We start from the raw sequence: 27,294 nt of genomic DNA on the forward strand, positions 1-27,294 counted from the left end.
TCCACTGGAGTTTATCCATACTACTTTGACAATCCCCCCCGCCCCAAAATAAATATTTCTGATAAAATTATCGACTTCTTTCCTCATCCCAAAACCCAGCACGTAAACCTCGATGATTCCTCCCCCTTTAATTCATCGTTCCGAACCGCCCAAACTTCCTCCAGCATTCCACCCCCCACTCCCTACGCCACTGTTCCCCCATCAATGTTCCCGCAGCTCCCTCGAAACCACACTCGACTCGACAAAATCCCCTCAGTCGTCAGTTGCACAATGGCGCGTAAAGTCGATGTTTGCACCCTCTCCTCTTGTTGTCGCCGTCGTTTCTGAGCGGAGGCCGGCCCAAGTCCATTTGGACCGTTCCTGCAACGCGGAATTAATTTTTTCACTACCTGAAAAATCAATCAAAAGTTTCCACAAGCCCGCTCGACATAAAACAACCTTCAAAGAAAAAACCAATGAAAAATTAATTCAACACTCCGACTGAATTAACGGTGACAACAGTTATTCACTAACTGAGTGACTAATTCCAAGTTTTTTTCGAAACAATCCACTCGGAATAATCAACGAACGAGGAAGTGTTAAATGCTATCAATGGGATCCGTTCAGAAACGAACGGCGACGAGGACTATACAATAAACCACAGGTAAATCTCCAGCTCCTCATTATCAATCTAACCAAACAAAACAGGCAGAAATCATGATATTAAAGTGTAAAGTGCTCGAAGTGATCCATTCCCAACGATATCTCCACGATGTTTACATATCTCAAATCTCCCCATTCAACCATTCGCCCCAAAATTCCTGAAATTATTCCCAAGAAATTATTCCGCTCACCAAAAATATTCGCTATTCATAATTGACAAATCATGAATAACGACCGTCAAGACTTAACGATATGCAAATCCCCTCATTAGTATTAAACCTGTGAATCTTCCTCCAGTCATCGATAAAGAGTATAATAAAAACGTGATTCGCACTCTGGACTACGGCGACGGCCATTTTGACCTTAGCGAAGGATATCTGGCCAGCAATCCCTCGGCTCGGAGCAAACTTGTACGATCAAACGAAACCTTTATACGTGTGGAGTTTAGTTATTTCGTCATGCCCATTTGCCCCACACTTCCTCTCACATCCACGTTACATCGTGTTTTACTCGCCCAATTTCGTCAGCAGCACTGACGACACGATGACTGAAGATACTGATATTGATACGGAATGAATCAGGTGGGGTCGAGAGGAAGGGGGGAGGGAGGGTAGAGCATCGATATCAATTCAATGATTAACTACTGAATAGGTGAATTATCGTGGATTCAATTTTACCACACGTGCCAGAGGCATTCATTGCGACTCGGTGTCGATTCAAGGTCACTGAAACCCGATCCAGTAGTGGGAAAATTTTCCCCATTTTTTTTTTCGTTTATTCAGTGGATCAAGTGAGATATTATAAGATGGCATGCGCAACGTTTTATTGACTTTTTTGTGGTTTATAAAAAGTCATGACGTTGGGATGACGGGAGCAGCCACCGTCTGACGATATTTCGCGCAATTTGGGCGCATCCGGTACAACCCCCTCGCGTGGGAGTGGGGGCATTGGCGTTTGCGTGTGCGCAGAAATATAACGGAACCAGCGAAATTCGAGTCTATAGTAGGAATTGGAATGTTTCGTTTTTCGGGGTGTCTCGACTTGTCGGGATATTCAGGTGAGAAATTGCCATTGAGGGGGATTCAGTGCGAATGGGGATCGGGTGATACTTGAGTGGAAGGTACCCCTGACCTTAACGAGTCACTATTCTCCCCACCGCTTTACCTCCGGTTGTAATTGCGCAATGTGGAGACGGATGTTGAAACGCTGGAACTCCATCGGTTTATATTCGTTTCTGTTCTGTACTGTTGGCTTGTACATGGAATCATGCCAGGCTGAATCACAGGTTCAATTCTTTCAGTTTAGGATAAACGGTATGAATGATAGTGAAGTCACAGACTTTTACGGTTATTTCATGTTATTTAAAGTCGAGTTGAGCAGAGAGATGATTTCGAAAATCATGTGCTGAGGAATTAAAGTTTTTTTTTTTAGTTTAGTTTATTGCTTCCGAGACGTCCCTCATAGCAAGGGGGGGGGGACAGAGGTTTACAATAATATACATATAAAACAGTAATCAAACATAAAATAAAAAAAATATGAAGATAAATCTGAAATCTGTGTTAGAAGTAAATTTCTGACTCTTTCGCGTACACTTCATTTTATACTCTACTTTTCTCTTCTGCTCGAAACACCGTGTGAGATGGACTGAGCTAATATGTGTATATATTGCGATCTTTTATATGTAATGAATTAGCTGAGGAGTTAAATATAGGGGAGAGTGGGGCAATATGGACACTAGTTACATTTTTTGAAATGTCAATAATTCAGTAACGAAGTGGTAAAACGGTTTAAGTCGATTTTGACTATTTGCCAGTTTTCAATGAATATCTCAGACTGTAAGAAAGATAGGAAATCTTTTGACTAGACCTTTTCTATAGCACTTAATTCGCTCTACATAAAAGGTCTTTACAAAAATTTCGTTATTTGCCTTAGATTCGGAGATATTCCTCAAAAACTCAGATGAGAGCTAAGTCGACTTAAACCGTTTTACCATTTCGCTACTGAATTTATTGAACTGTTGAAGAAATGGGATTATTCTTTTTTTCCTTGTAAAAAATAAAGTACAATGTTTCCTTTTCCTGATCAGGCCAGACTGAGCTTAATTGATGAATGTATTTCGTAGTTATAAACATTAAAAAACAGTCACGAATGTGTCCACTTTGCCTCAGCCTCCCCTTTGTACACGTTCACGTGAAAAGGGCCCACTTTGTCGAAGTAGAACGCAGTGAATTCAAATCTCATTCCTGTTCTTTATTAAAAACGGACGAGGAAGAATAGTATATTTCGTAACGAGTGCAAAAAAGTGTTTTTTGGCGAGCCAACGGCCTCGCAAACTCGCCTTCGGCTCGTGATATAATCCCACGAGGTAAAAAACATTTTTTCACGAGTTACGAACAATATTTTTCATCACAATGTGGCGGAAATTGGACTTTTAGGCACGCGGAGCGTGCCGAAAAGTTCACTTTTCGTCACAGCGTGATGAGAATGTCTATACTGCACGAACTGCTCCAGCAGACTAAAAACCAGTCACAGAGACCAAAAGAATATCGTCACCTAAAGATAAAGAACCCTCAGTTCGTTTTCCCTATGAAATCATTGTTTATGTTTAATATTTCGTTCTCCAGCACTCTTTCCGTCGATCCGTTTTTTGAACTCACGATCGGCCGCGCGTGTTACGCACGCGCGTGCTCATCTCATCACGTAGTAAAGAAGAAGCCTTTTTGGGTAGCCAATCGAATTCTTTAAAAAAAAGTTCCCCTGGCATTTCCCCTTAGAATCATTTATTCTCAAGTATTTCTATGATGAAAGAAATAATTTAAGATGGTTTTAAGGTTTTTCCTCAGTGAGTTATACTTGGTGAAAATTTCGCAATGAACTGAAGACCTAAAATTTGGATTATATGTTGTTGAGGACATGTAAAAACGACTCCCAGAATTTCAAGTATTTTTTCCACGCGAATTTTTGAGATATCCATCGTCAAACATTTAATTTTTGTCTTTTTTATGTTTTTGTCGATGCATATCTCAAAAATTCGCGTGGAAAAAATACCTGTAATTTTGGGAATCGTTTTCACATGTCCTCAACAACATATAATCCAAATTTTAGGTCTTCAGTTCATTGCGAAATTTTCACCAAGTATAACTCACTGAGGAAGTACCTTAAATGGGGGTTGCGAAGAGAAAAACGGCAATATCTCGGAAACTAGATGCGACAACGTGGGCCCTTTTCATGTGGACGTGCGCATATTAGGAATAAAGGACTCTAGCGGGAAACATCGAAAGACACGAAAGCATTCTGATATTTTCTCTGAAACTGATTTAGCTCTTATTTTCATGAATTTAAAAATTTTCATTTTTTCAATAAGGAAATGTTAGAAGACCTTTTGTATAGCCAATCGAATTCTCTAAAAAAAGTTCCCCTGACATTTCCCCCTAACATCACTCATTCTCAAGTATTTCCATGATGAAAGAATGAGAAAAAATGAATTTCGGTTTCGAGAAGAGTTAATTGATGAATAATTTAACGAAAACTCCGTCTCTCCGGGAAAAAGTAACTCGATAAATGCTCTTGAATCCACTCACTTCGAAGGTATCGATAATCCAGCCCAACTGTCATTTTCAGTCTTATCTCCACTTGCCACATCACTGTGCACTGTACTATTATTCCTTTATCGTTATCGAATCGTGATGATGCGGTGGCCTGGATTTCCCTATTTCGTATTTTCACATTATCCACGTATATGGAATTATCAGTCATTAAGGATTGCACATTTATACCTCCGTCGATTACTAATTGCTAATTATATTCTCTCTCTTGTGTGTATTTTCCAGAGAAATAATCTAATCATCAGGGTGACTTGCGGCGACACAACACCGTTCAAGTTCTCACTCCGTCCAGGGACACGAGAGGTTGCAGTACTTCCAGCTAACAGCTCAATTGTCCCAATTCATCGATACATAAAGATAAAAAATCAATCCCATGATTCATCGACATAAATTATTGGAGATATATATAAAGTGATAATTGAAGGAGGAATCAGTCATTTAGAGGCTACTCGAGTTACCTGTTTCCAATAACCATATAATTCAAATGCTTTTTGGGGTGTTTACCACGTACAAAGGGTTAAACATAAGTGAATCATCGTAGAATGGCTAGATTAAATTGAAATAAGTCGACAAAAAAGACTTAAAACGCCAGCAAAGTGTTCCAAGGTCAGGGAGACCAAGTGAAGTTTGTTACAAAAATATCATAAGGATAAAAAAAATCAAGTGTTGTTGATCAGTGAAGGTGTTAACCAGTGCCTGAAAGATCAGTTTATTTCTTCATCAATTGCAATATGAGATTAGCCAATCATCAGCATCCGCTGCATCTGCAAGTGACACGTATCCAGAATGGTAAATTTCTGGTCAGTCAAAATGGCCATAATCAGGATGTCATACAGCCGAGTTGTGATGAAACAACAACAGCAACAACAACGGTAACACCTGTTGTATTTCCAAGCTGTGAGGCAATACCAACTGACAATGCTGGTCCTACTTTACTTGGAGATAGATTTTTACTCGTTGGACCGGCTGAGGGCAGTGCACTTTATAGATGTGTCGATGTTCAAACTGGACAACAATTAGTGGCTAAGGTAAATTTAAAAGGGAATTGCTTTATTGTTTATCCACGAGATTATTTCAGTATTGATCAATATCGTTGCTTCATTATTGAATTGAGGATGTTCAACGTTTCGTAATTATGTCGTCAATAATTTATTTCATAAAAATTCATCAGCAGATGGAAAGGCCACGGAGAATTGTCTGCACTATATAAAAGGTCGATATTTAACTCTGAAATTACTCGTTTACGAGAATTGCCAGCTTAACAAAAACTTTTGCATCACTGCTGAATAATTGCTGTGCAATATCTCGCAATCATCTTGAAAGCGCGTGCAACGCGGAATTTTTTAAATCATTCTGCATTATAGAAAAAGCTCTTTTCAAATTTCCACCTAAAAGCAATAAGTTCCGAGATAGTTTGATGATTGACGACGATGTTTCGACATCGTTGAAGTACAGATGAAACATTTCCAATAATTTTGCAACCCTATCGTTACAATAATTATTGAAATATCATTGTCAACTGTTTATCTCCGAGAAATAGTTGATAACAGTCCCCTGACACTTATTTCATGCAAATCTTGACAATTTAAACCTGACGTTATACAATACTGCGTTACATCAGCGTGTATGCGAACAAATACAAGGACTCAGTTATTCCGTTTTTTAATACCCCTCCCACCCTTCCCCTTCTCCACGGTTACCACCCGCTTTATTCATAATCGTCGAGTCACAGCCAGGGGCGTTTTAATTTAATTGACGATTACGTGTACACACAATACCGGAGCTTTCGCAAGCAGATCCGTTCCCATCGTGGCCTGACAACATCATTCATTATCATTACCATCATTCAATGATTGAAATTCAAAGTCAACTCGTTGTTAATAAATTTCAAGTTGATTTGAAATATGGCAAAGAGTATTTTAAATCGGATGAATACATCATTTTCAATGGAACCTTGACACAGTTGAAAGGGATTTGGCAATTTTTCATTCGCAATGATCGTTTTTTTTCCTCTTTCCTTTTCAAAACCTCGTCTGTACAATTTCAGGCACTTACAGCGAGTGATAGAGGTGGTGAGGCACTGTTGAAGGCCCATTTGAGGCTCGAGGGGACAGGGGCAGCGAGTGGAGTAGCTGGGGTCGTTGATGCACCAGGGGGAAAGAGATATCTTCTCCTTGAAGGACATCACGGTGATCTTCATGCTTATGTGAGGGCAAGAAGGAGACTCAGGGAGCCTGAGGCAAGACGGCTCTTTCGTCAGGCCGCTAAGGCTGTTGCCAAGTGCCACGAGAATGGCGTTGTTCTCAGGGATCTTAAACTGAGGAAATTTGTATTTGCTGATGAGGCAAGGTATGTTAAAACCTCTTGTGCCATGATATTTGAAATTCGTTTGAAACTGGGATCGGAACAATCATCAATTTCAAAATAAGTTGAATTTGGCTTATGTTAACTGATAATATTACCCAACAATTATCAATTACCAAATTAATCGTCAATTGAATATTCAAATTCCGAAATAATCTATCAACCAGTAATCGCGTCAGAAGATTGCCCATTACATGTCTAATCGAAAAAATCCTTTTATGAAATTTAGAATTCAGTAGCGAAGTGGTAAAAGGGTTTAAGTCGACTTATCTCCCAGTTGAGTTTTTGAGGAATATTTGCGAATCTAAGGGAGATAACGAAATTTTCGTAATTACAATTGTTGTAGCTCTCAATCGGCTCTCCAAAAAAAGGTTATAATAAAAACTTTGCTATCTTCCTTAGAAGTTAGGTTTAATTCGCTACTGAATTATTTACTCAATAGTTGATAAAAAAATTTAATTATGAATTATTGCATTGTTTTCAAATTTCAATTAAGATAAAATAACGCTAGTAATAGAAAGGTGTAAATTCTAATAATATTAGAAAATATTACAAATGTAATGATTGTCGACCGATCGCTCGTTTGAAATAACTCATTTCAGAAGTTAGATGAAAAATGAACCCTCCATCGATTATCTTTGGGGATCGATGGATGGGAGACAAAAAGGAAAATTTCGTAATTTCGACATCTGTGTTGAAAATTAAGGATCGCAGGGGGGAATGTCATGAGGCCTTTCTTGCGGCAAAGAAATTTGCAACAAAAAGGTCTCCTGATATTTCCTCACAAAATTCCTCATTACCGAGATATCAAAAAATGAAACCCCTTCCCCTGAAGCCACTTCACTACCACTTGCCGCCCACAATTCCCTCAGAAGAAAAAAATTTATAAATGATAAACCCCGAGCTCGTACCGTGCCCTATCCCATTACCCAATCACATCTTTTGCATTCCTGCGGGGCACCAAGCCCCAAGCAACAAGTCAGACATGCACGAAGACAAGAAACAAGGCGAATGAAACGTTAAATGAGAGAAAAAACGACCAGACAAGTAAAAGAGGAAAAAAAATATGAAAAGATAATGAAATGAGTGGGAGTAAACGGGGCAAATGTAAAGTGTAATCGTCAGAGAGGTGGGGTGGAGACCGGAGAGCACGTGTTGCAAGTCGAGAAAAGCATATTGGTTCATCGACTCAGTGGATTTTGAAACCCCAGGGGATCGTATATATAATTAAGAAACGTGTGGTTGAAGTTTTACCATTGCCCCCCTCCCAACACCCTCTCGTCATTCACCTTATACACACGGTAGTAGCCTGAGGGCTGCCATGTACCTTTCCTTATTCTCAGTCAGTTGCATGGGGTTTACGCTTTATCGCTTTTATAACTTCGCCTTCTCCGTTCCGTTCCCCTCCCTTCTATCTTGCATTACCTTTTACTCTGGGATGCTACAGGGCATCGAACTCACACCGGATTTAGCAAGACACACATGCTTCACTTTTACTCATCTCTCCTCCCGTATCTCGTTAAGAACCGAAAAAGACGTATGCTGATCCGTTCGAAGAAAATAAATAACGGTGGGAATATTTATAAGAGATTTCTTAAGGTCGACGTTTGAAATGGCCTCACCTTCGTGCGATACATTCAACAGGGGGAGACACTCTCTCTGGGAATCGTCCGGTCATCGGCTCGAAGATGATTTTGCAATCGTGTGTTGATCCCGGGGAACAGGGACATGCGCTAGAATTCTTTCACTCTGACGGTTTTACTATCTTTTACTTTTCACAAGAGGTTCTTGAACTCTAAGATTCGAGTGGATTGAGTGAAAGTTTTGCGAAGAAAGCTGTTCTACTTGCTTCACTGGTAGAGATTCGAATAATGGTAATGAAGTTTGTGGGTGATTCGTGAATGACAATTTAATAGCGGAATTTAAGTAATTGTTTCCGGGGAAATTCGCTTGGCTCAATCGATGAGGGGATTTAGTCTGGGAATTTATAAGAAGGGCTTCACGGAGAATTTTGCATTTGTCTGTGAGATATTTCAATTATTCACAAAATTTTCATTTCTCGTAATTCTCGCATGTTTAGAGAATTACGAGATTCTTTCAGCGATGTGTAACCCTAGGAAGAAGCGTTAAAACTGCTTGTTTGTAATTCATAATATTTATGTCAAGAAAAGGTGGCTCGATACTCAGAAGTTAGAACGATTGGAATTTTCGAATAAATCATCTTATTTCACCATCCCGTTACAGAATTGATTGGGTGAAATGGGGAAACGTTGGTAACTTTATGATATTTGTTATTGAATTACGTTTGGTAATCGAAGAGAGATTTTCTGCACTTGATGAAACAGTATTACGTACCACCTTGGTACTTCCGCGTACCGCATATCGTAGGTGTTTTAAAAGCAGGCGAAATACAGTGGCAATGCTTTCCAAACGCAACTGCTGTCTTAACTCATGTTTACGTTACCAGGGGGGGTTTACCAATGGTTAACGGCTGGTTATAGTGTCTCAATCGCCTGAGACATCTTGCCAAATTTTATTTCAACATTCTTTCTTAATTTTCCTCCTTGAAATACTCGTTTATGTTCATCTAAAATTAAATTTAATAGCGAAGAGGTAAAACTATTTCGAGTTAACATATGTCCTCACCTTAGTTATGGAGTTATTTCGATCACTATCAGGATTGAGGCAAAACTAAGAACTTGTGAAGTTGACATTTTATTGCAACATCAATCACCATTGAGGTATTCATATCTTTAACAAAGATACGGTTTTTTGCAACTGTTGGCAATTCCAAGGACTAGTCTGATTTATTAAATATGTTGGTAATAAGTTTTTTGCGAACATAATATTGAACCAATTTTCCTCAAATGCCCTATAGATTCTTTTGAATGTCGCTGACATTTTCTTTCTTGAGAAGTCAAGAAACTTTATTTGTATGGAATTTTTTCATCTGCAACACAGGAAAAATGTTCTGACCTTTCCCTTCAAAATTATTAATTCGCGAGACCTTGAAATCTATTAAACGTGCTCAAAAGACATTCTCGAAAGAGATTTTTTTCGGAGTGACTTATTCTCAAGATATTGGCATCATTAACAAAGATCCGAAGGATTTCAAAGCTCAGTAGCTATTGAAAATTCAACTGATTTCGGGCACATTGTCGACTTCAGCTGGAAAAGTCAAGAAACTTTTATAACATTTTTTCATCTGCAATATTAGAAAGGTGTCCCGGCATTTCTCCTCAAACCTACTAATTCGCGAGACATTGAAATCTATCAAACAAGCTCAAGAGACATTCTCTGCGATTGTCTTTCTGAGCGACTTGGAAAGGAGGCGCGCTTCGCGCGCGCATGATTGGCTACTCGCTTCAGTATATTGTTTTTGATCATTATGTATTCATTTATTCATGTTGAGACTTGAGAAAAATTTTGAGAAAATGATCGTCAACCATTTTTAATCAGGTGCAAGTGTTTTCCAAGTGTGAAAATATAAGCTTTTGCGAAGAACTGTTCATCAATTTTCATGTCAATCCTCTGTTAAAAAATGGGCTGTTAATAAATGGGTATATATTTAGACTTATGAATATTTCAAGTTTATCTTAGTTTATGAATATAAAATACAATTTATATATAAAGTATATAAAATAGTTATACATTATATATAAGACCTAAACTTTATTATTATTAATAACATTGTCATGATTTTATACATTTTATATGATATATTTTTATATTCATATTTTACATAAATAAGTACTTTTTATTCATAAGCTAAGATAAACTTGGAATATTCTTAAGTCGAGTATATGCTTGGCGGAACAGACTGTTGACCAAAAATGTTTCCCCTATTTTTAATAGAGGATTTACTCTCAAGATCTAAAAAATTCCTCATATTTTTCCCATTTTCTCTCTGAAAACTCCTGCAGGCAATTTCTCCTTAAATTATAAGATGATAGTTTCCACAATTACCGAACAATCTCCTAACGTTTTATTTCTTACTGATTGATTCCAGGACTCGTTTACGTTTGGAGAGTCTGGAGGACGCAGTGCTAGTCGACGAGGACGATGACAAATTGACTGATCGTCGTGGATGTCCAGCGTACGTAGCGCCAGAAGTACTACGATCAGGGAGAGCATACTCTGGCAAAGCAGCTGACATTTGGTCCCTCGGTGTTCTTCTGTATACGATGCTAGTTGGTAGATATCCATTCAATGATGCCGAGCACGCATCACTCTTTGCCAAAATATCGAGGGGACAATTCGCTGTGCCAGATGGGCTCAGTGCACGGGCTAAGTGCCTCATTCGCGCTTTATTGAGGAGAGAACCCTCCGAGCGTCCTGAGAGCGAAGACATTCGCCGGCATCCCTGGATCGCTAAGCCACTGGTTAATGCATCACACATTGGGGGAAGATCCAATAATCATGATCAACAAGTTCCCGAAACGACCAAGCATTCTCAAGACTGAATTTCCGTGAATTAAAATGTTTTTTTTTTCCTTCGTTTATTCCGAACTCTGCGCATGGGAATAAAAATCACTGTTTATGTATTTATTTTTCTGTTAAGGGGAGGTAGATTTGACGATGGAGGAAAACCTCGGAATTCGCGAACCACAGCAATTGAGTTGAGAAATGAATGAATAGACTTTTTAAGTGATTTTGGGGTGAATTGGTATGAGATTGATGAATGCAATTATAGAATTTTAAATTGTAAATGTTTGTGGACTAGTTGGTTTAGAGGAAATGTTGAGAAGTTTCTTAGACGTTTTCTTCTAACCTCTTTCATTCAGAGATATTTCCGAAACAATTCACTAGCCTGTTTTAGACTCCTCCCACCGTGCCACTTCACCCTAAATAATTTTCAAGATGTGAGAAACTGAGAAAGTGCGAAGAAAATTTAAATGCATAAACTAAGGTCATTGTGTATGCGTCTGGGTGTTTCTTTTTTAAATTTATTGAGTAGAATTAACTAGTGCATTCACGCCCAACTGTCAGCCCCACTATTTAAGAACCTTCCTAACGTTCCTGGGCGAATGCCAGGGCGCATTCCAGATTGAGTCTGGTAATGGTAGTTGCAACAACTGAATATACTGAAGACGCTTTTTTTCTTTAAATTATAGAACGTGTAACTGAGATTTTCTCAGGCTTTCGAAGCATGAAGAATTATTTTCCTTTTTTTGTGAATTTATCTGGCAATTTGAGAGGTCACTTCCGCGTTGTGGGTTTGAAGGCAGACTTTTAGGAACGGAATGGATTTTACTTGGTTTGAGAAGGAGAATGTGTATATTACGAGTTGATTGAAGTAGCTCTACCCTCGTAATAAATTTAAAGATTATGACATATTGCAAAGAATCGCCAGAAAAATTTATTGGATTCGAAATATTTTTTTTTTCACTTTGATTATGGTTTTGATTTTTTGAAGAAAAAATGTTTGAAAATCAGAATTTAACCCTGCGCCTTATTCAAAAACCAACATTTCCGTTATAATGAAAGAATAAAATATGATTTTTGTTCATTAGATGTAAAAAAATAGAATTTTTTTAACACTTTGTAGACAATGATCGACGGTTTTGCAGGGAAGTTCCATTATTTATTTATGAGAAGGAAGCGTTTGGAAAAATATTCATATTTTGTAAAATGTAATTTGAATGATACTAATTAGGTACGAATTTTTTCAATTCAGTTGGAAAATTCAAAAACTGAAAATGACCAAATCTATAACACAGCCCATCGAAAGGGTAGAGCTACTGTCAGCCCTATTGAGTGATACGGTTATAGAACAGATAAACAAGTGATGTAAATACGTAGATAGATAATAAATAATTACATGAAATATATGGACGATTTCTTCGTTATCTGAATGTCAGTTTTTTACCTTTTTCTTATTTTTCTATCTAGTTAATGCTGTGTCGACAAACGTTGTTTGCTAATGAAAAATTTATACTCGTTCGACGATAGCTCTTGAAAAATTGCAACGAGTTTCTTGTGGTGGAGGAAGATAAGTCGGGAAAAAACGCATTTTTATTTTTGCGTGATCAATTGAGAATTAGAAAAATATTTCTGCTTCTGGGGAATAGAACTGTGTTGAGCTGGTTGCGTTAAGGTATGATAGAGGAAGGTAATCTTAAGCATTGTTCTCCAGCCTGTCCCCGAAAAATGTATTGCTCAGAAAATCTGTAAGATGGCCCTACCGTCGCCTACCCTTTCCCTACTGCCTTGCTTGGTTCATCCTCTCCACCGCCTCATTTCCCCTATCGCCCCACTAGACAACAAAATTTCACATGCCAATATAATTATTTAACATGCGAAAAATTAAATATTCAAATCGTTTTCGAAAATTCGCTATATTCTACAATATTTTCCATTTTAATATTATATAATTTCAATCACACATACAGGATTATCACTTTCAATATAATTTTAATACAATTCAATATAATTTCACTATAATTACGCGATAATAATAAATAAAAAATATAATTTTTTATAAAAATAAGCATATTCAACAAATTTACATTTTTTGGACGTATCATGAATTTGCAACTATTATGAATAACGACTAAAATGAATCTATATCTTCTGAAAATTTCATTTCACTATAAAATATCTCAGGGCTGGAAAAACTATACGCGGTATTTTTATGACTAGATAAGTAATTTATTTCTTCTTCTTAATATTCGTTTTTATCACAGAACCAACTTTGAAGTTCGATACTGATACTGTGGCATCAGTATCGCTGAGAGAAGTCGTTAATTTCAGCTTGCCAGGTTGAGGATGAATTATTGGTAGATTTGATACAGCAATGCTATTTGGAATATTAGGGGGCTGCTGGAGTCTGATTGATGTAGGTGAAGATCTGTTTATTAGCAGACTTGGTCGGAGATGTTTCCCTTTCTGTGTAATTTTGCCTACATTGGTTGCTGCAGTTCTCTAGACACACTTTTTGATGAGAATGTTCAGCTTTTCGATAATCGTCAATATGAAACACCTATGATAAAGAATTCATAGAAACAAATAGTGCATCCACTAGGAAATTCTATTGGCTTTGTTTGGACTTCTATTAAGAATTGCATCACTGTTTTGTCGATTCACTTGAACAATTCAATAGCTTTTATGTACGTCTCTTTCATAGGAATTTTCAATGGAAAATACCTCCCATAAAATATCAATAAATTTTGATTTCTTTTTCATGCAACATTATTTCACTAGACTAGAGATGAATAATCAGTGTTGCCTCTCAAATTGATTGAACTCTCATCGAAGTCTTTCATCCGAATGTTGATGAATTTATTGCTTTGTTGTCTGCAATTCTGCAGATATAAAGTAAATAATATTCAAATGAGAGCTTGACGACAGTTGGACCGGTAGGGGAATTGCGGGGCAAAGAGGGACGCCAGAGAAGCTGGAGTGGGGACAAGGAGGAGCTATTGAAGCGACGCCTCGTGTTATGAGAAGGAAATACTTTCTGGGGACACTTGAGATTACCTTCCTCTATCATACCTTAGGTTGCGTTTCGTGTTTGTGGGGCCATCTTCTGAGTTGTGGACAGACGACTACGTTTCCTGAGACTCAAACCAAATATTTTTACTTCCGAATGGAAGCATTGCAACCCTTCGATTTTCACATTTTCTAATTTTTATTGGAAATGATGTAGAATAGTTTGAAACGTAAAATAACGAAGTTTGGTGACCACGTAATTCCAAAAAATCTAAAAATTTGTCAGATTATAAGTCTTAATGAGGAGTAACTCTGTGCAAAATTTCAGCTCGATCGATTTAATAGTTTTGAAGAAAAAGTGATTCGTTTTCAAATAGTTTTCCGCAAATATCTTCAAAACTAGTAGACCGATTTCAATTTTTTTGTTTTCAAAATATTCGTTTCGATGCCTTCTATCTAAAACAATCAAAACATATATACCCGTTCATACAAAGTTTTCGAGATATTCGGGTTTTTTCATAAAAAACTTTGTAAACACTCTAGCTTGTCCAAAAATTGACATATCCACTTGAAATTTGGACAGAATCTTCCTCTCATGATAGCAATATTTCGTATTGAAAATGGCTTCAATCGCATCAGTAGTTTCGCATATCAACTTGAAATTTGGACAGAAAATATGTATACCCGCTCATACAAAGTATTCGAAACATTGGAACTTTGATAGCACCCATGAAGGTGGCAGTAACCATCGGAAATTTTTGCTGCTAGTTAGTGTTGTGAAGCTATAAACTTTTGCAATGTTTCACACCATTCGGAAGCCCGCCATCAACGTATTGATGGCGAAAAAAAATGAGATATCACTCAGTGACATGCTCACTGCCACATGGCGCGCTGTCATATGCTCGCTGTCCCCTGCTTGTTTTGTTTTTATACAGAGAAGAGAAGACTGATCTTCGCAGTTATATTTTCTGAAGGGAATTACGAAGTTGTCCCAGCAGTTATAACAGTTGAGATAAGGAGAAAATGTTACAAAACAAAATATGAGTAAAACAAAATATGTTCTCAAACAAGCTTCAGGTGAACCGAAGCAATCGCAAGCTGATAAATTTGCTAAGATCGAAATTGTTTCAGTAGAACTTATGAAAATCTCAAACATGAATGATCGCTCTCCTTTCAAGAACGAAGTATTCAACTTCAGAGACGGATCAGTCACACGAGATAATGCCTTTTCTGGACAGCAATGTCTCATATAGTTGACCAAGTTAACAAATATTTTGCTGTTAATTTATAGAATTGCCATCATATCATCATTATTATTTTAGTCAAGAAATCATGTATTATCTTTGAGTAAGGTAAATTATTAAAACTTATTCTATTGAAATATTTTTTATAGAATTTCCTCGGCTTATATTTTTTACACGGAGAGAAATATTCAGTAAAAACTACGGAACAATTCACGTGATCCGCAATGGGGAATCGTTTTCCGGCAATGTTTATAGGAATGAACGAGAAGAAATCTGAAGCGGTCAGTGAATTTTCAGATTTATCACCGAATAAAGTACGAAATTGGCACGTAATTTTTCCCGAAGAAGTAAAATCTTACAGAAACTTCCCGACTTATTATGCCTTCAAAATCAGAAATTCTGGAACGTTCAACAATTTTTATGAAGCGGTGAGTTATTTTTACGTTCCGTTCCGCTAAATTTCTCAATCGTTGGGGAAAAATTACGGAATGACTTGTCCCCACAGCGGTAAATCAGACGAATGATCAATTTTTACGGAACAAATCGTAGAATGTACGTGGCGATTCGTACAATTTCAGTTCCGACTCTCACTTCTTATTGAATTTTACTTCGCTCGCGGAGTAAATATGTTTCGAAACGTAATTTTTAACTTGTAACTTTTTTTTCTGGTAATTTTTATTGAATTTTTCTCTCCGTGTAAGTTTTTTTCTTTCTATGTCTTTTATTTTCATCAAGAAAATCAAACGAAAAAGACTCCAAAAATTTGAGCCGAGATTCCATAGAAACTATCTCAATAGAATAAGTTGTATCGAAACATCGAATTCTATTGACTTTTTCTACAAAATATTGTCTATTGAACATTTCAAAAAAATCGGCCAAAAACTAATTGAAAGTTCAATAGAAATCCAATAGAATTTTCTAGCGAATTCGTTAGGTTTCTCTAGGAAATTTTTTCACACGTGTAGGGTGTAGGTACTGCTAGCAATCAGATTTCATTGCGCACAAAATCACAATTTTTGTGATAAAATTTTTTTATCTAAGAATACTCTCTAAAGTATTTAAACTCAGCACGAGATTTTTTATTCTTCGCACTTTTCAACTTGCAATTTTATGGTTTTAAACAAGACTTATTGCGGAACATGCTGTTTTTTCTCTCATTTTGGACTTTTTTTTGTGAGAAATATCTTTAGCGACAAAGGAACTCTGTCGAAATTTTCTCTCAAAGGTACTTACGTTCGAGGCATCTTTATAATTACTAGCATCTGAAAATCTTTGCCGAAAAAAAATTCAGCTACAAAAAAGAACTCTTGATTTTTTTTCCTGAAATATTTCATTTTTAGGTATTCCTATAAATCGTGTATTCATTACTCATGTTATAATTTTCTTTTTATTATTTTTCATTCACGCGAAACGGTTGGAAGGGGAGAAAAGTGGTGTTTAATTATACATAGCTGTTGACATGTGTATGCCTTTGAAACTTGGGAAGAAAATTTTCACTAACATCTTGGACCATTGTGGAGACCAATTTGGGTAGATCATACTTGTGCTCCCATCCCCAATCCATGCGGGCTTCAGAGTCATCGAATACTTGGGGCCACGATTCAGCTGCAACAAAATGTTATTAATTAATAAATCGATGCAATTCATGAAAACTGGGATATTTGTAGACCTGGTTATGAGATTTATGATAAAAAAAACGAGGCACTTTGCCAATTATACAGTCATCTCAGTAATGAGTGATATTACAGTTACAAACACATTCTCTTGGCGTTTTTTGAAAATTGCTCATTCCTGAGATGATTCTCTAATGATTAACTTTCACGTTGAATCTGAGGCTCGGTTACACCAACCGCTATTAAGTTATTTTAAGTCCATCAACGTTTTCTCATTGATTTTCACATAAGCTAATAGACCAGCTTAATTACTGGGCTTGCCGCAACTGGGTTAAATCAAACGTTTTGTGGAAAGGAGATTACTATGACCTTTTGAATCTTCAAGTAACCATTTTCATATATTACATGCTTATTGTACATATGCAAAAACTAACAATCCATAAAAGGAAAAACATTATTCATTGCTTGTTTGCCATCCGTGCGCGCTAATCTAGTGTCCTCAATTTTCAAGAGATTGGGTTTTATTTTCTTCTGAAATTCTTGCGAAAAAAATCTATAATTCTTTATCTTTGATCTGTAAATAGCGTAAAATATTTTTTTTAGGATTGTTTCATCATGAGCTTCCCGATAAAGCAAGCTATTTTAATATCATATTACTCAATTCTCACCAACCGAATGTAATGATTGGGTGAGTTAGGTGTTGCTGTGGCGGATATTTGAGTGTCGCTGCGTTTAGCGCGATTAGTACTTGGATGAGTGACCGTTTAGAAACGTCTTCGCCAAAAAATTTCTAAGGGTAGGTACGGTGTAGTGGTCTAATGTGCCCCTCTAGTCAGTGTGACAGAAGTGCACATTAGGGCTCTGCAGTGCAGTGCAGAGTCTGCAAAATCGGCCGACTGTACGACTGGGTTTTCCATGGTTTCCCGCGCAGTCCTAGCCCGAATGGGGTATACCCGAGTGGAAATTCCGGTCAGGTCTTGATCAAGTTTGGATCAGGTTAGACCTGACCACTGATCAGGTATTGATCAAGTTGACGGATCCGGTCTTGATCAGACATGTTACGCCTCTGACCAATCCAGATTTGATCAGGACGAATGGATCCGAACTTGATCAATTCAACTGTATGAAAACCGGATGACCTGTCTGTGAGTATCAATAACAATTATCAATGATAATTAATCCGAAGCAAAAGATAATTCAATTCTTTCACTGTAGGCTGCTTCTCTTAATGAATCTCTACTGTTATTACCTCTGAAAAAGCTTATTATTTTTTTTACCGATGCTGGGGATCGAACCGGGGACCCTATGATTGCTAATACTATGCCCTAACCACTACGCTATCGCGCTATTACTATTTAGTAAACTGTACATTGCCTATATGATTTGTATCACGGTATTCGTTGAATTTACGATTCCTGATCTTGCGGATGTGCGTGTGTATTCTCAGAGATGAAATATGTTCAATTATATTTTTATTTATTTCATTAATGAATAATAATAATGATAATAATAACAATAACACTAATAAATAAATAGACATTTGGTGATTTTTTTTCTCAAGATCATTTGCGTGTAAGTTTGATACTCCTCTAATACGTACTTACGGCATCATCATCTCTCCCTTCTATACATTTGAGAAGGGCTGGCTGTTAATTAAATTGATTAATTAAATTAAATTCATTAAATTAAATCAATTTAATTTATTTTAATTATAGTATAATGATCCTTTTTACAGATTGAAAATAATTATTGATAATGGTTGATAAAACTTAATTTGAATAGTATAATAATAGTTAACTAAATGATCCGAAAAACTTATTAAAATTAATGTCAGGTGGATCGGATCTGAATCTGATCAGTTTCTCTTCAACTGACCCCGTTCAAATGCTGATCAAAGACATCAAATCCGAATTTGATCAAATTGGGGTCAGGCAGCCGACCTCAGGGTGAGATCGTGTCTACCTGATCAGAACTTGATCTGAATCATCCTGCAGTTTTTCGGATCCGATCTACTGGATCAAAACTTGGTCAGGTTGTCATCAGACATCATCTGATCATGTCTACCTGATCAGAACTTGATCTGAACCTGCTTTGTAGTTTTTCGGATCCGATGTGCTGGATCAGAACTTGGTCAGGTTCTCATCAGGCATCATCTGATCATGTCTACCTGATCAGAACTTGATCTGAACCTGCTTTGTAGTTTTTCGGATCCGATGTGCTGGATCAGAACTTGGTCAGGTTCTTATCAGGAATCACCGGATCAGTCGAACCTTAAAAAAATCTGATCAAGTTCTGATCGTGCTTTAGGGGGGCCTAAAGCAATTTCCACTTGGGCAGTTGATAAGAGTAAGACGGCCCATGGTAAACGCAGGGTGAAACTAAAAATTCGTGACTTTAATTTCTGGGTGACCTAGATAGCTAATATGAATTTAAATTCCTTTGAAACACCTCATGTAATAATTATGGGTTCTCAAATAGTTGTACGGGACCTCCCTACCAGCTCCTCCCTTCAAGAGGTATCCAATTTTAAAAAAATTGTAAATTCGAATTTCAATTCAATTCAAGAACACATGATATGGCAATTTACTAATACGTCATACCAGCGTTTAGTGTTACCCAGGGTTCACGACGTGGACACAGCTGGTATGTGAAGCCCAAAAAGTCAAAATGATACAATTAAATTGACTAACTCAGATTTATTTAGTGTCACCCTATATATATATAGGGTGAAACTAAAAATTTGTGACTTTAATCCCTCACGACGGGGTCGATGCTATGCACCGACCCATGAAAATATGAATGACTCTCTTTAAAATTGATTATTTTCAAAACTATGGAATTTAACTTAACCAAATAAATAACAACGAAAAAAGCAATATTGTAGCTGCAATTACATATCGGTTTCATAATTTTCCGTTGGTTAGAAGTCATTAGATTTTACTTGTATCGAGCGCACTCCACGCTTGGACACAAAAGGGCCCCGTCCGTGAGGGGTTAATTTCCTAGGGTGTCCTAGGTAGCTAATATGAATTTTAATTTCTTTGAAACACCTCATATAAAAATTATGGGTGCTTAGGTAGTTGTACAGGACCTCCCTACCAGCTCCTCCCTTCAAGCGATATATAATTTTTTTTTAATTGTGAATTCGAATTTCAATTAAATTCAAGAACGCATGATATGGCAATGTAATAACAAGCCATACCAGGTGTTTTAAATTGAGACTGGTTCGCGGTATGGCCAGTCAGGAATAATCAGGTGAGGTCGGGTTTAGAGTTCGAGAGGCCATTGGGGTCGACCGGCCCTCACGGAAGTATGGATTCATCAGGCATATTTTCACACCGGGTTTTGGAAGACACGGATCGGTATCAATTCATCACGTATAGGGTATACATCTCGGTATTCACGGTCATCACTATAAAATTGTATTCTTTATCAATCGTTATTATCACGGTTATTTCATCTTCAATTATCGGGTCAAATAATGAGTTATCAGTGGAAAATAATTAGTGTCCCCAAGTGGAAATTGTTTCAGGCCCACCTGAAGCACGATCAGAACTTGATCAGGTTTTTGTAAGGTTCGACTGATCCGGTGATTCCTGATGAGAACCTGACCAAGTTTTGATCCAGCAGATCGGATCCGAAAAATTACAGACGGGTTCAGATCAAGTTCTGATCAGGCAGACATGATCAAATGATGCCTGATAAGAACCTGACCAAGTTCTGATCCAGTAGATCTGATCCGAAAAACTGCAGGATGGTTCAGATCAAATTCTGATCAGGTAGGCACGATCTCACCCAATTTTGATGTCTTTGATCGGCATTTGAACGGGGTCAATGGAACAGAAAATGATCAGATTCAGATCCGGTCCACCTGACATTAATTTTAATAAGTTTTTCGGGTACTGTAATTAACTATTATTATACTACTCAAATTAAGTTTTATCAACCATTATCAATAATTATTTTCAATCTTTAAAAAGGATCATTATACTATAATTAGAATAAATTGAATTAAATTAATTTAATTTAATGAATTTGATTTCATTAATCAATTTAATTAACAGCGAGCCCTTCTCAAATGTACAGAGGGAGGGATGATGAAGCCGTAAATACGTATTAGAGGAGTACCAAACTTACACGCAAAGGATCTTGAGAAAAAAAAATCACCGAATGTCTATTTATTTATTAGTGTTATTGTTATTATCATTATCATTATTTATTAATGAAATAAATAAAAATTTAATTGAACATAGTTTATCTCTGAGAATACACACGTACATCCGCGAGATCAGGAATATTCGTAAATTTAACAAATACCCCGATACAAATCATATAGGCAATACACAGTTTACTCAATAGTAATGGCGCAAAAGCGTAGTGGTTAGGGCATAGGATTAGCAATCATAGGGTCCCCGGTTCGATCCCCAGCATCGATAAAAAGATAATAAGCTTTTTCAGAGGTAATAACAGTAGAGATTCATTAAGAGAGGCGGCCTACGGTGAAAGAATTGAATTATCTTTTGTTTTGGATTAATTATCATTGATAATTGTTATTGATACTAACAGACACGTCATCCGGTTTTCATACAGTTGACTTGATCAAGTTCGGATCCATTCGTCCTGATCAAATCCGGATTGGTCAGAGGCGTAACATATCTGATCAAGACCGGATCCGTCAACTTGATCAATATCTGATCAGTGGTCAGGTCTAGCCTGATCCAAACTTGATCAAGACCTGACCGGAATTTCCACTCGGGGATCATTTGTGGACAATTATTAAGTAACATTTATAATGTAAATAGTGTAAATATCTTTGATTGGTGACATCATATAGATTTGCCTTGCGGCTTAAATCTCGTTTATTTTACATCTCGGCTCAATCATCCACTCACTTCCTGCTCCCGATCCACCCAAAACCTGCAAATTATCTTCAATTCTTAAGGGGTAACAGAAGGCCACCGTTTTCTCGAAATTTTCAAACAAATTTCCCGCTCAAACTTATTACTATTTGTCAAACCCAAAGCACATTGATCTTCTTCCTCGCCTCCTGGGGATTAATGTGCTTTGATTTGTAAAAATGTGAATAACTTTTGGCAGGAAATTTGTTAAAAAATTTGGCTAATTCGCGGCATTCTGTTACCCCTTAACACTAGCGTTTAGCGTTACCCAGGGTTCGCGACGTGGACGCAGCTGGTATGTGAACCCCAAAAAGCCAAAATCATAAAATTAACTTGATCAAGTCACATTCATTTAGTTTCACCAAACGCAAATGAAATGTGAAGAGAAGAGTAGGAGAGGCAGGCAGACGAACAAGGGGAGCCTATAAAACCGTAACGGTAGTAGGAAAGAAATGAATAAATAAATAAAATAATACCCAATTCTCACCAATCATTTGTCGACTATCGGGTCTATACGATATCTTGACCTCAGGAATATGCTTCTGGAGTTCACAAAAAAGTTCTTCAGGAGTGAAGCTCATAGCCGTAACGTTATAAACCCGTCTTCTCAAGTGTTCATTGGGGGTGTTCAAAAATTGTAATAGGGCACTGAGACAGTCCTCGATGTACATCATGGGCAACCTCGTGTGTGGCTCTAGATAACACTCGTACCTCTTGTGCATCAAACCCTCGTGGAATACCGCAACCGCGTAATCTAGAATAGAAAAAGAAGTCAAATATGTTTAGAATGAAAACTATAGAAATTCCAGAAAAAAACAGTTCTCTACTATTCTCGTTCGCGGATCGTAGAGCAAAGTGGCGGACAATCTCACGGTAATTTCATCTGAAATCTCTAGTGTATTGTCCTTGAACGGGGGAATCAATTACCTTATTACACAATTTTGTGGGGAGGAAATTTTATAACTGTAGTTTGCTCTAATTATTTCACAATTTTTAATGCGATACGGGCTACCTTCGCCATTTGCTTCGTGGGCAAGACCGAAATAGATTAAATATTAAAATGAGGAGATGACAGCAAGCATGTTATAGTACACGTATGAAAAAATTGAATAGAAAAACTTAGTGAATTCACAAAACAAATTCTATAGGGATTCTATTAAAATTCTAGGGAATTCTCATTAAAACTCTATTTGTTTTTTGCGCTGATTCTATAATATATTTGATAGGAAAAAGTCAATAGATTTATATTTTTCTATATGAATATCCTCTTGGGAATTTTTTTATAAGAATACTTGGGCATGAATTTTCCAAGTTTTTTTCACTCGGATCCTGTAATGCAAAACAAAACAAAATATAGCGGAAAAAACTAATAAAATCCGTGCCCAATAACTTTAATAGAAAAAATCTCAAGAGAAAGATTCAAACAGAAAAATCGAAATCTACTGACTTTTTCCTATCAAATATCTAATAGAATCTGCACAAAAAACCAATAAAAATTTAACCAGAATTTACTAGAAATTTAATAAAATCTTCATAGAATATTCGTAGCGAATTCGCTAAGGTTTTCTATTAAATTTTTCGTGCGTGTAAGCATGTCACTGAAAAGTCATTACTTAGGAGTGTATGTATCCTTTTCTGCAATCGATAAATTGGTGCACTGAGTGAAAGGTTTATTAATATGTAGACCATATTTTCTTGAGAGAAGTAAATTATTTTCAATGGCTTAAATCTCAGAATGTTTGCGCTTCACCGAAGTCGGATAAATTCTCATTTATCACTATTGTTCCGCGTTACATCATGAATATATAACATATCGAAACATTGGAAATCCATTAAAAAATCATTAAAAGTATGAATACTCGACGATTGACGATTCTTCTACGCGATTTGGGTGAGTTCATTTGCAACAAACTAAGAACCGAAGGCAAGAGATGCGATCATGTGAACTAGAAAAGTTTGTTTTCAGCTGTGTGAGCACCAATATTTTTTGTCGTAATAACAATATTTCAGTAGCGAAGCGGTAAACCGGGTTAAGTCGATTTTGATTATTCGCCAGTTTTTGATGAATATCTCGGAATCTAAGAGAAATAGAAAAATGTTCTCATCACCTTTTTCATAAGATTCAATAAGCTCTACAAAAAAGGTCATGACAAAAATTTTTCTCTTTTAGATTCCGAAATATTCGTCAAAAACGACTTAACCCGGTTTACCGCTTCGCTACTGATTTCTTGTCATGACAGAAATATTTTTATTGATTGAGATAAAAGGTATCGAGCCGAATATTTAAAAAAAGAACAAAAAAGCAAAGCGATTGCCCATGACGCGACGTTGCCGGAAACTCGCTAAACGCGTCCGGTCAGTGGAGAGTGAATTCGGCAACGCTAAAGCCTAAATAACACGGCGGGGAATCCCCGCGGAGGTGACCAAGTCGCAGGGTTGCATTTAGTGACCAGGGTAGGGTTAAGTAATTTCAGAGGCATTCACAAAAATAAATTTAGATACAAAGTTGAATATCTCCGAAACTAAACATTTGATTCAGCTCATTTTCAATACGAAACCAAAATGCTCTATTTTCCACTATTTTCCCTGTAAAAAATACCTGTAGTGCCACCACCAGGTGGATCACTGCTAATGACTCCAGGGAACCTCAAGCAACGGAAATCTAGGCCAAATCTGTGGTGATAGTACTCCCCAAGCAATTCAGCATGCACTTTACTAACTCCATAAATGGTCCTTGGTCTCTGCACAGTTACATTCGGGGTGGGATTCCTCGGGGAGTCAGGCCCAAATGCCCCAATGGTCGAGGGGACAAAAATCCTCAGATTGTACTGCTTCGCCAACTCCATAACGTTGTGCATTCCTGCATGATTTAATTACATCAGTTTCTCCTGTTTATTCAATTTGTTTCTCTTAATTCGAAATAACAAAATACATGAAAACAAGTGTCCGTCACACGTGTACACTCGAACGCGTTTGAGATTATCTTCTGTTGTACTTTCACCCTGACTTTCTACTAAACTACTATCTAATTTAAAAGAATTTAATTTAAGAAAATGAATCTTTTTTTTTAATTTCTTTGAGGGAATGGAGATAATCTTGCAGTTTTGAGGGAATTACTAATTTTTTTTTGCATGCATGCAAAAAAAATTGAAAGAAAATGAAACTTTACTGCTTTGTAAATTTAAATCCAATAAAACGTTTCATAACGAATTTCAAGGTAATATACCATGAACATTTTTTTATGAGAACTAATCTCATCTAAGGGATAACTTCTTATACATTTTCCTCTATGGAATGGGAGTGAGTTGGGAATTCGGCAGTTGAAGATAGAAAAGCAATGGATCTCATGCCTGACCGAGTTTTCTTTTTTAAAAAAATGTGAACTAGCTCGATTTTAAGATATTTGTGGACGTCCGCATGAAAAGGGATCACTTTGTTGATTCTAGTTTCCGAGATATTCACGTTTTTGTCTCAGCAACTCCCATTTACACTCATGTTAACGTGTTTTTTTCATTGGCTCCGATAACGTCATTTTTCACCCTATGAGGATCATTTTCGGCTCAAAATGTGCGGAATGTTATAAATATTATCAGAGTATACATAACTCCATATCGACAAAGTGGTCCCTTTTCATGCGGACGTCCACATTTATGTAATTGGCGAACGTTTCGGATTTTTCCTTCTTTAACAAGTAAATTCTGCACATTTGGCTAAATAGGGAGTTATTGCAATAATGTATAATTTCAAAAGAGAATATCAAGAGAGCTTTCTACTGAGCTATAATTCCATTTAACGGAGTTTAATTTAAAAGAACGAGAAAATTTGCAACAACCCTAACCCGAGCCGAAAGCGAGTGTGGTACACTGAGAAAACAAGTGTTTTTTGGGAAGTACTTCTTTCCTTATATCAAGAAATTCGTGGCTTGAAAATTACCAAACGCACAATATCTCACACCAAGAAAAAAAAATCTTACGCCAAGAAATTTTATACTTGTCCGAAAGATGAGGACAATTTCTTCATATCAAGAAAACAAGTTCTCAAATCAATTAAAGTGGCTTTTGCATTGAAATTTTGTAGAATTGAGGGTAAAAAACTATTAAACGAATTAATTCAATTTTATATGGTTTGAGAAATTGCTCTCTTGTCATCAAGAAATTGTCCTCGTCTTTAGGACAAGTGAAAAATTACTTGACGAAAGTTTTTATTATCTTAGTGCAAGATAGTTTACTCGTGAAAATTTTCAAGTCTGAAGTTTTTCGATATAAGTAAAGACGTATTTCTCAAAAACCTTTGTTTTTGTCAGTGTAAACTGTTGGATTTTTTGAGTGAAAATAATACGTAGCAAAAATTAATCTTATATGTACGTCTCTTTCTGTGTTTTCACTTTCGATATGAAGAACATTTTTATGGATGAAAATTCTGAGAAGTTTGAGGCATGAGGTTTATGCTCTTTTTCTTAGTCTAAACAAAGTTGGATGAGCGGGACCTATCGAGTGTGAGTCACCAGGTGTCCAGGGTGTTGTATCCCTTTGTCATTTAGTTGGTTCCTCTAAGGAATTGGTACAGAGCGGATGTGTCTTCCGAGCGTATAAAATAAAAGAAAGTTTTTCACTTATTTGCCAAATTTGATTATTCAAATACCCCATTTTCAATATAAACACATGGGTAAGGGACCTTAATTTTACTTGCCGTTGTTAGAACAATATTTTTCGCCCCAACGTAGGTGCAAAGTAAGATTTCCGTTCCGCGCAGCGGGAGGGAAAAGTCACTTTGCGCCGTCGGGGCGAAAGAATAATCTTCAACTACACTGTTAGAAAGTTACTCTTGAAATTTTAAGTAAAAAATCTTAAAATTTTTAACAACGAATAATTTACATGAAATTGCCATCGATCTTGTTATTAATAAATCAGTCAATGTTCTTGAATATTCAATGAACTTTGATTTCTCAGGTTCATGCGACAATGAAAATTACTGAAAATCATTAAAATTCAGGCAACTTTTCTTCTGAATTTTCAATCTGTTGCTTCATTTTCGCGATAGGTTTGAAAATCCAAATTGTCATTGAAAATTCAATGATCATTCATAATGAAAAGCTTCATAACTTAATTTTATTGAATTTCCCAGATGAGTCACGAATTCCATGAGCAATTTAGTCTGAAATTGAATTCAAGCTGAGAATATTGAAAATTCAAATGCATCTGTTACTTAAATTTCAAAAAATTTCTAACAGTGTAGTCAAAACGAAAACTTTTTAGGTGTAATGTGGAAGCGGTGATAAAAAAAAATCGTTCCCTTTTTTCAATATTTTCATGATCTGTTTAACGAATTGCGTAACAGATACTTAACTTCGTTCATTAGAGTCTAACGAACATGAAAAGAAAATTATGTCAATCAGATAAAAACTGTGGTTTAAGGATGATTTTAAAAGCAGAAACATGGAAAGCGTCGTCTATCGTTGATGTACGGGGCAGATTCAATTGGGGTCATCATCTTTCCT

At 36.7% G+C, this 27,294-nt stretch overlaps 2 protein-coding genes across 2 annotated transcripts in view; one reads left to right on the plus strand and one right to left on the minus strand.

Moving 5' to 3' along the window:
* Positions 1 to 268: 268 nt before the first annotated feature.
* LOC107039512 (tribbles homolog 2) lies at positions 269 to 12,460 on the plus strand. Its single transcript, XM_015259156.1, has 4 exons — positions 269 to 643; positions 4,473 to 5,275; positions 6,295 to 6,596; positions 10,621 to 12,460. Exons 2-4 carry the CDS (start codon positions 4,979 to 4,981, stop codon positions 11,072 to 11,074), a joined length of 1,053 nt encoding a protein of 350 aa, XP_015114642.1. The 5' UTR covers positions 269 to 643; positions 4,473 to 4,978; the 3' UTR covers positions 11,075 to 12,460.
* A 4,194-nt stretch (positions 12,461 to 16,654) lies between these two features.
* LOC107039445 (L-threonine 3-dehydrogenase, mitochondrial) overlaps positions 16,655 to 27,294 on the minus strand; it is a 39,398-nt gene continuing 28,758 nt past the window's right edge. The window contains exons 4-6 of the mRNA XM_015259050.1: positions 24,397 to 24,657; positions 22,285 to 22,551; positions 16,655 to 16,891 (exon numbers count right to left, since the gene is read on the minus strand). Of these exons, the coding sequence (XP_015114536.1) occupies positions 16,728 to 16,891; positions 22,285 to 22,551; positions 24,397 to 24,657 (692 nt within the window). The 3' untranslated portion in view covers positions 16,655 to 16,727. The remainder of the gene's footprint in view (positions 16,892 to 22,284; positions 22,552 to 24,396; positions 24,658 to 27,294) is intronic.

The sequence above is a fragment of the Diachasma alloeum genome, unplaced genomic scaffold (genome assembly GCF_001412515.2).
Source record: "Diachasma alloeum isolate Michigan unplaced genomic scaffold, Dall2.0 Dall_scaffold_00300, whole genome shotgun sequence".
Lineage (NCBI taxonomy): Eukaryota > Metazoa > Arthropoda > Insecta > Hymenoptera > Braconidae > Diachasma > Diachasma alloeum.

What these genes read in the sequence shown, in the direction of transcription:
- LOC107039512 (XM_015259156.1), top strand. Translation starts at nt 4,979, where the DNA reads ATGAGATTAGCCAATCATCAGCATCCGCTGCATCTGCAAGTGACACGT. An exon ending in GACAACAATTAGTGGCTAAG is followed by an intron (nt 5,276 to 6,294) that starts GTAAATTTAAAA and finishes GTACAATTTCAG; the next exon opens with GCACTTACAGCGAGTGATAG. An exon ending in GTATTTGCTGATGAGGCAAG is followed by an intron (nt 6,597 to 10,620) that starts GTATGTTAAAAC and finishes GATTGATTCCAG; the next exon opens with GACTCGTTTACGTTTGGAGA.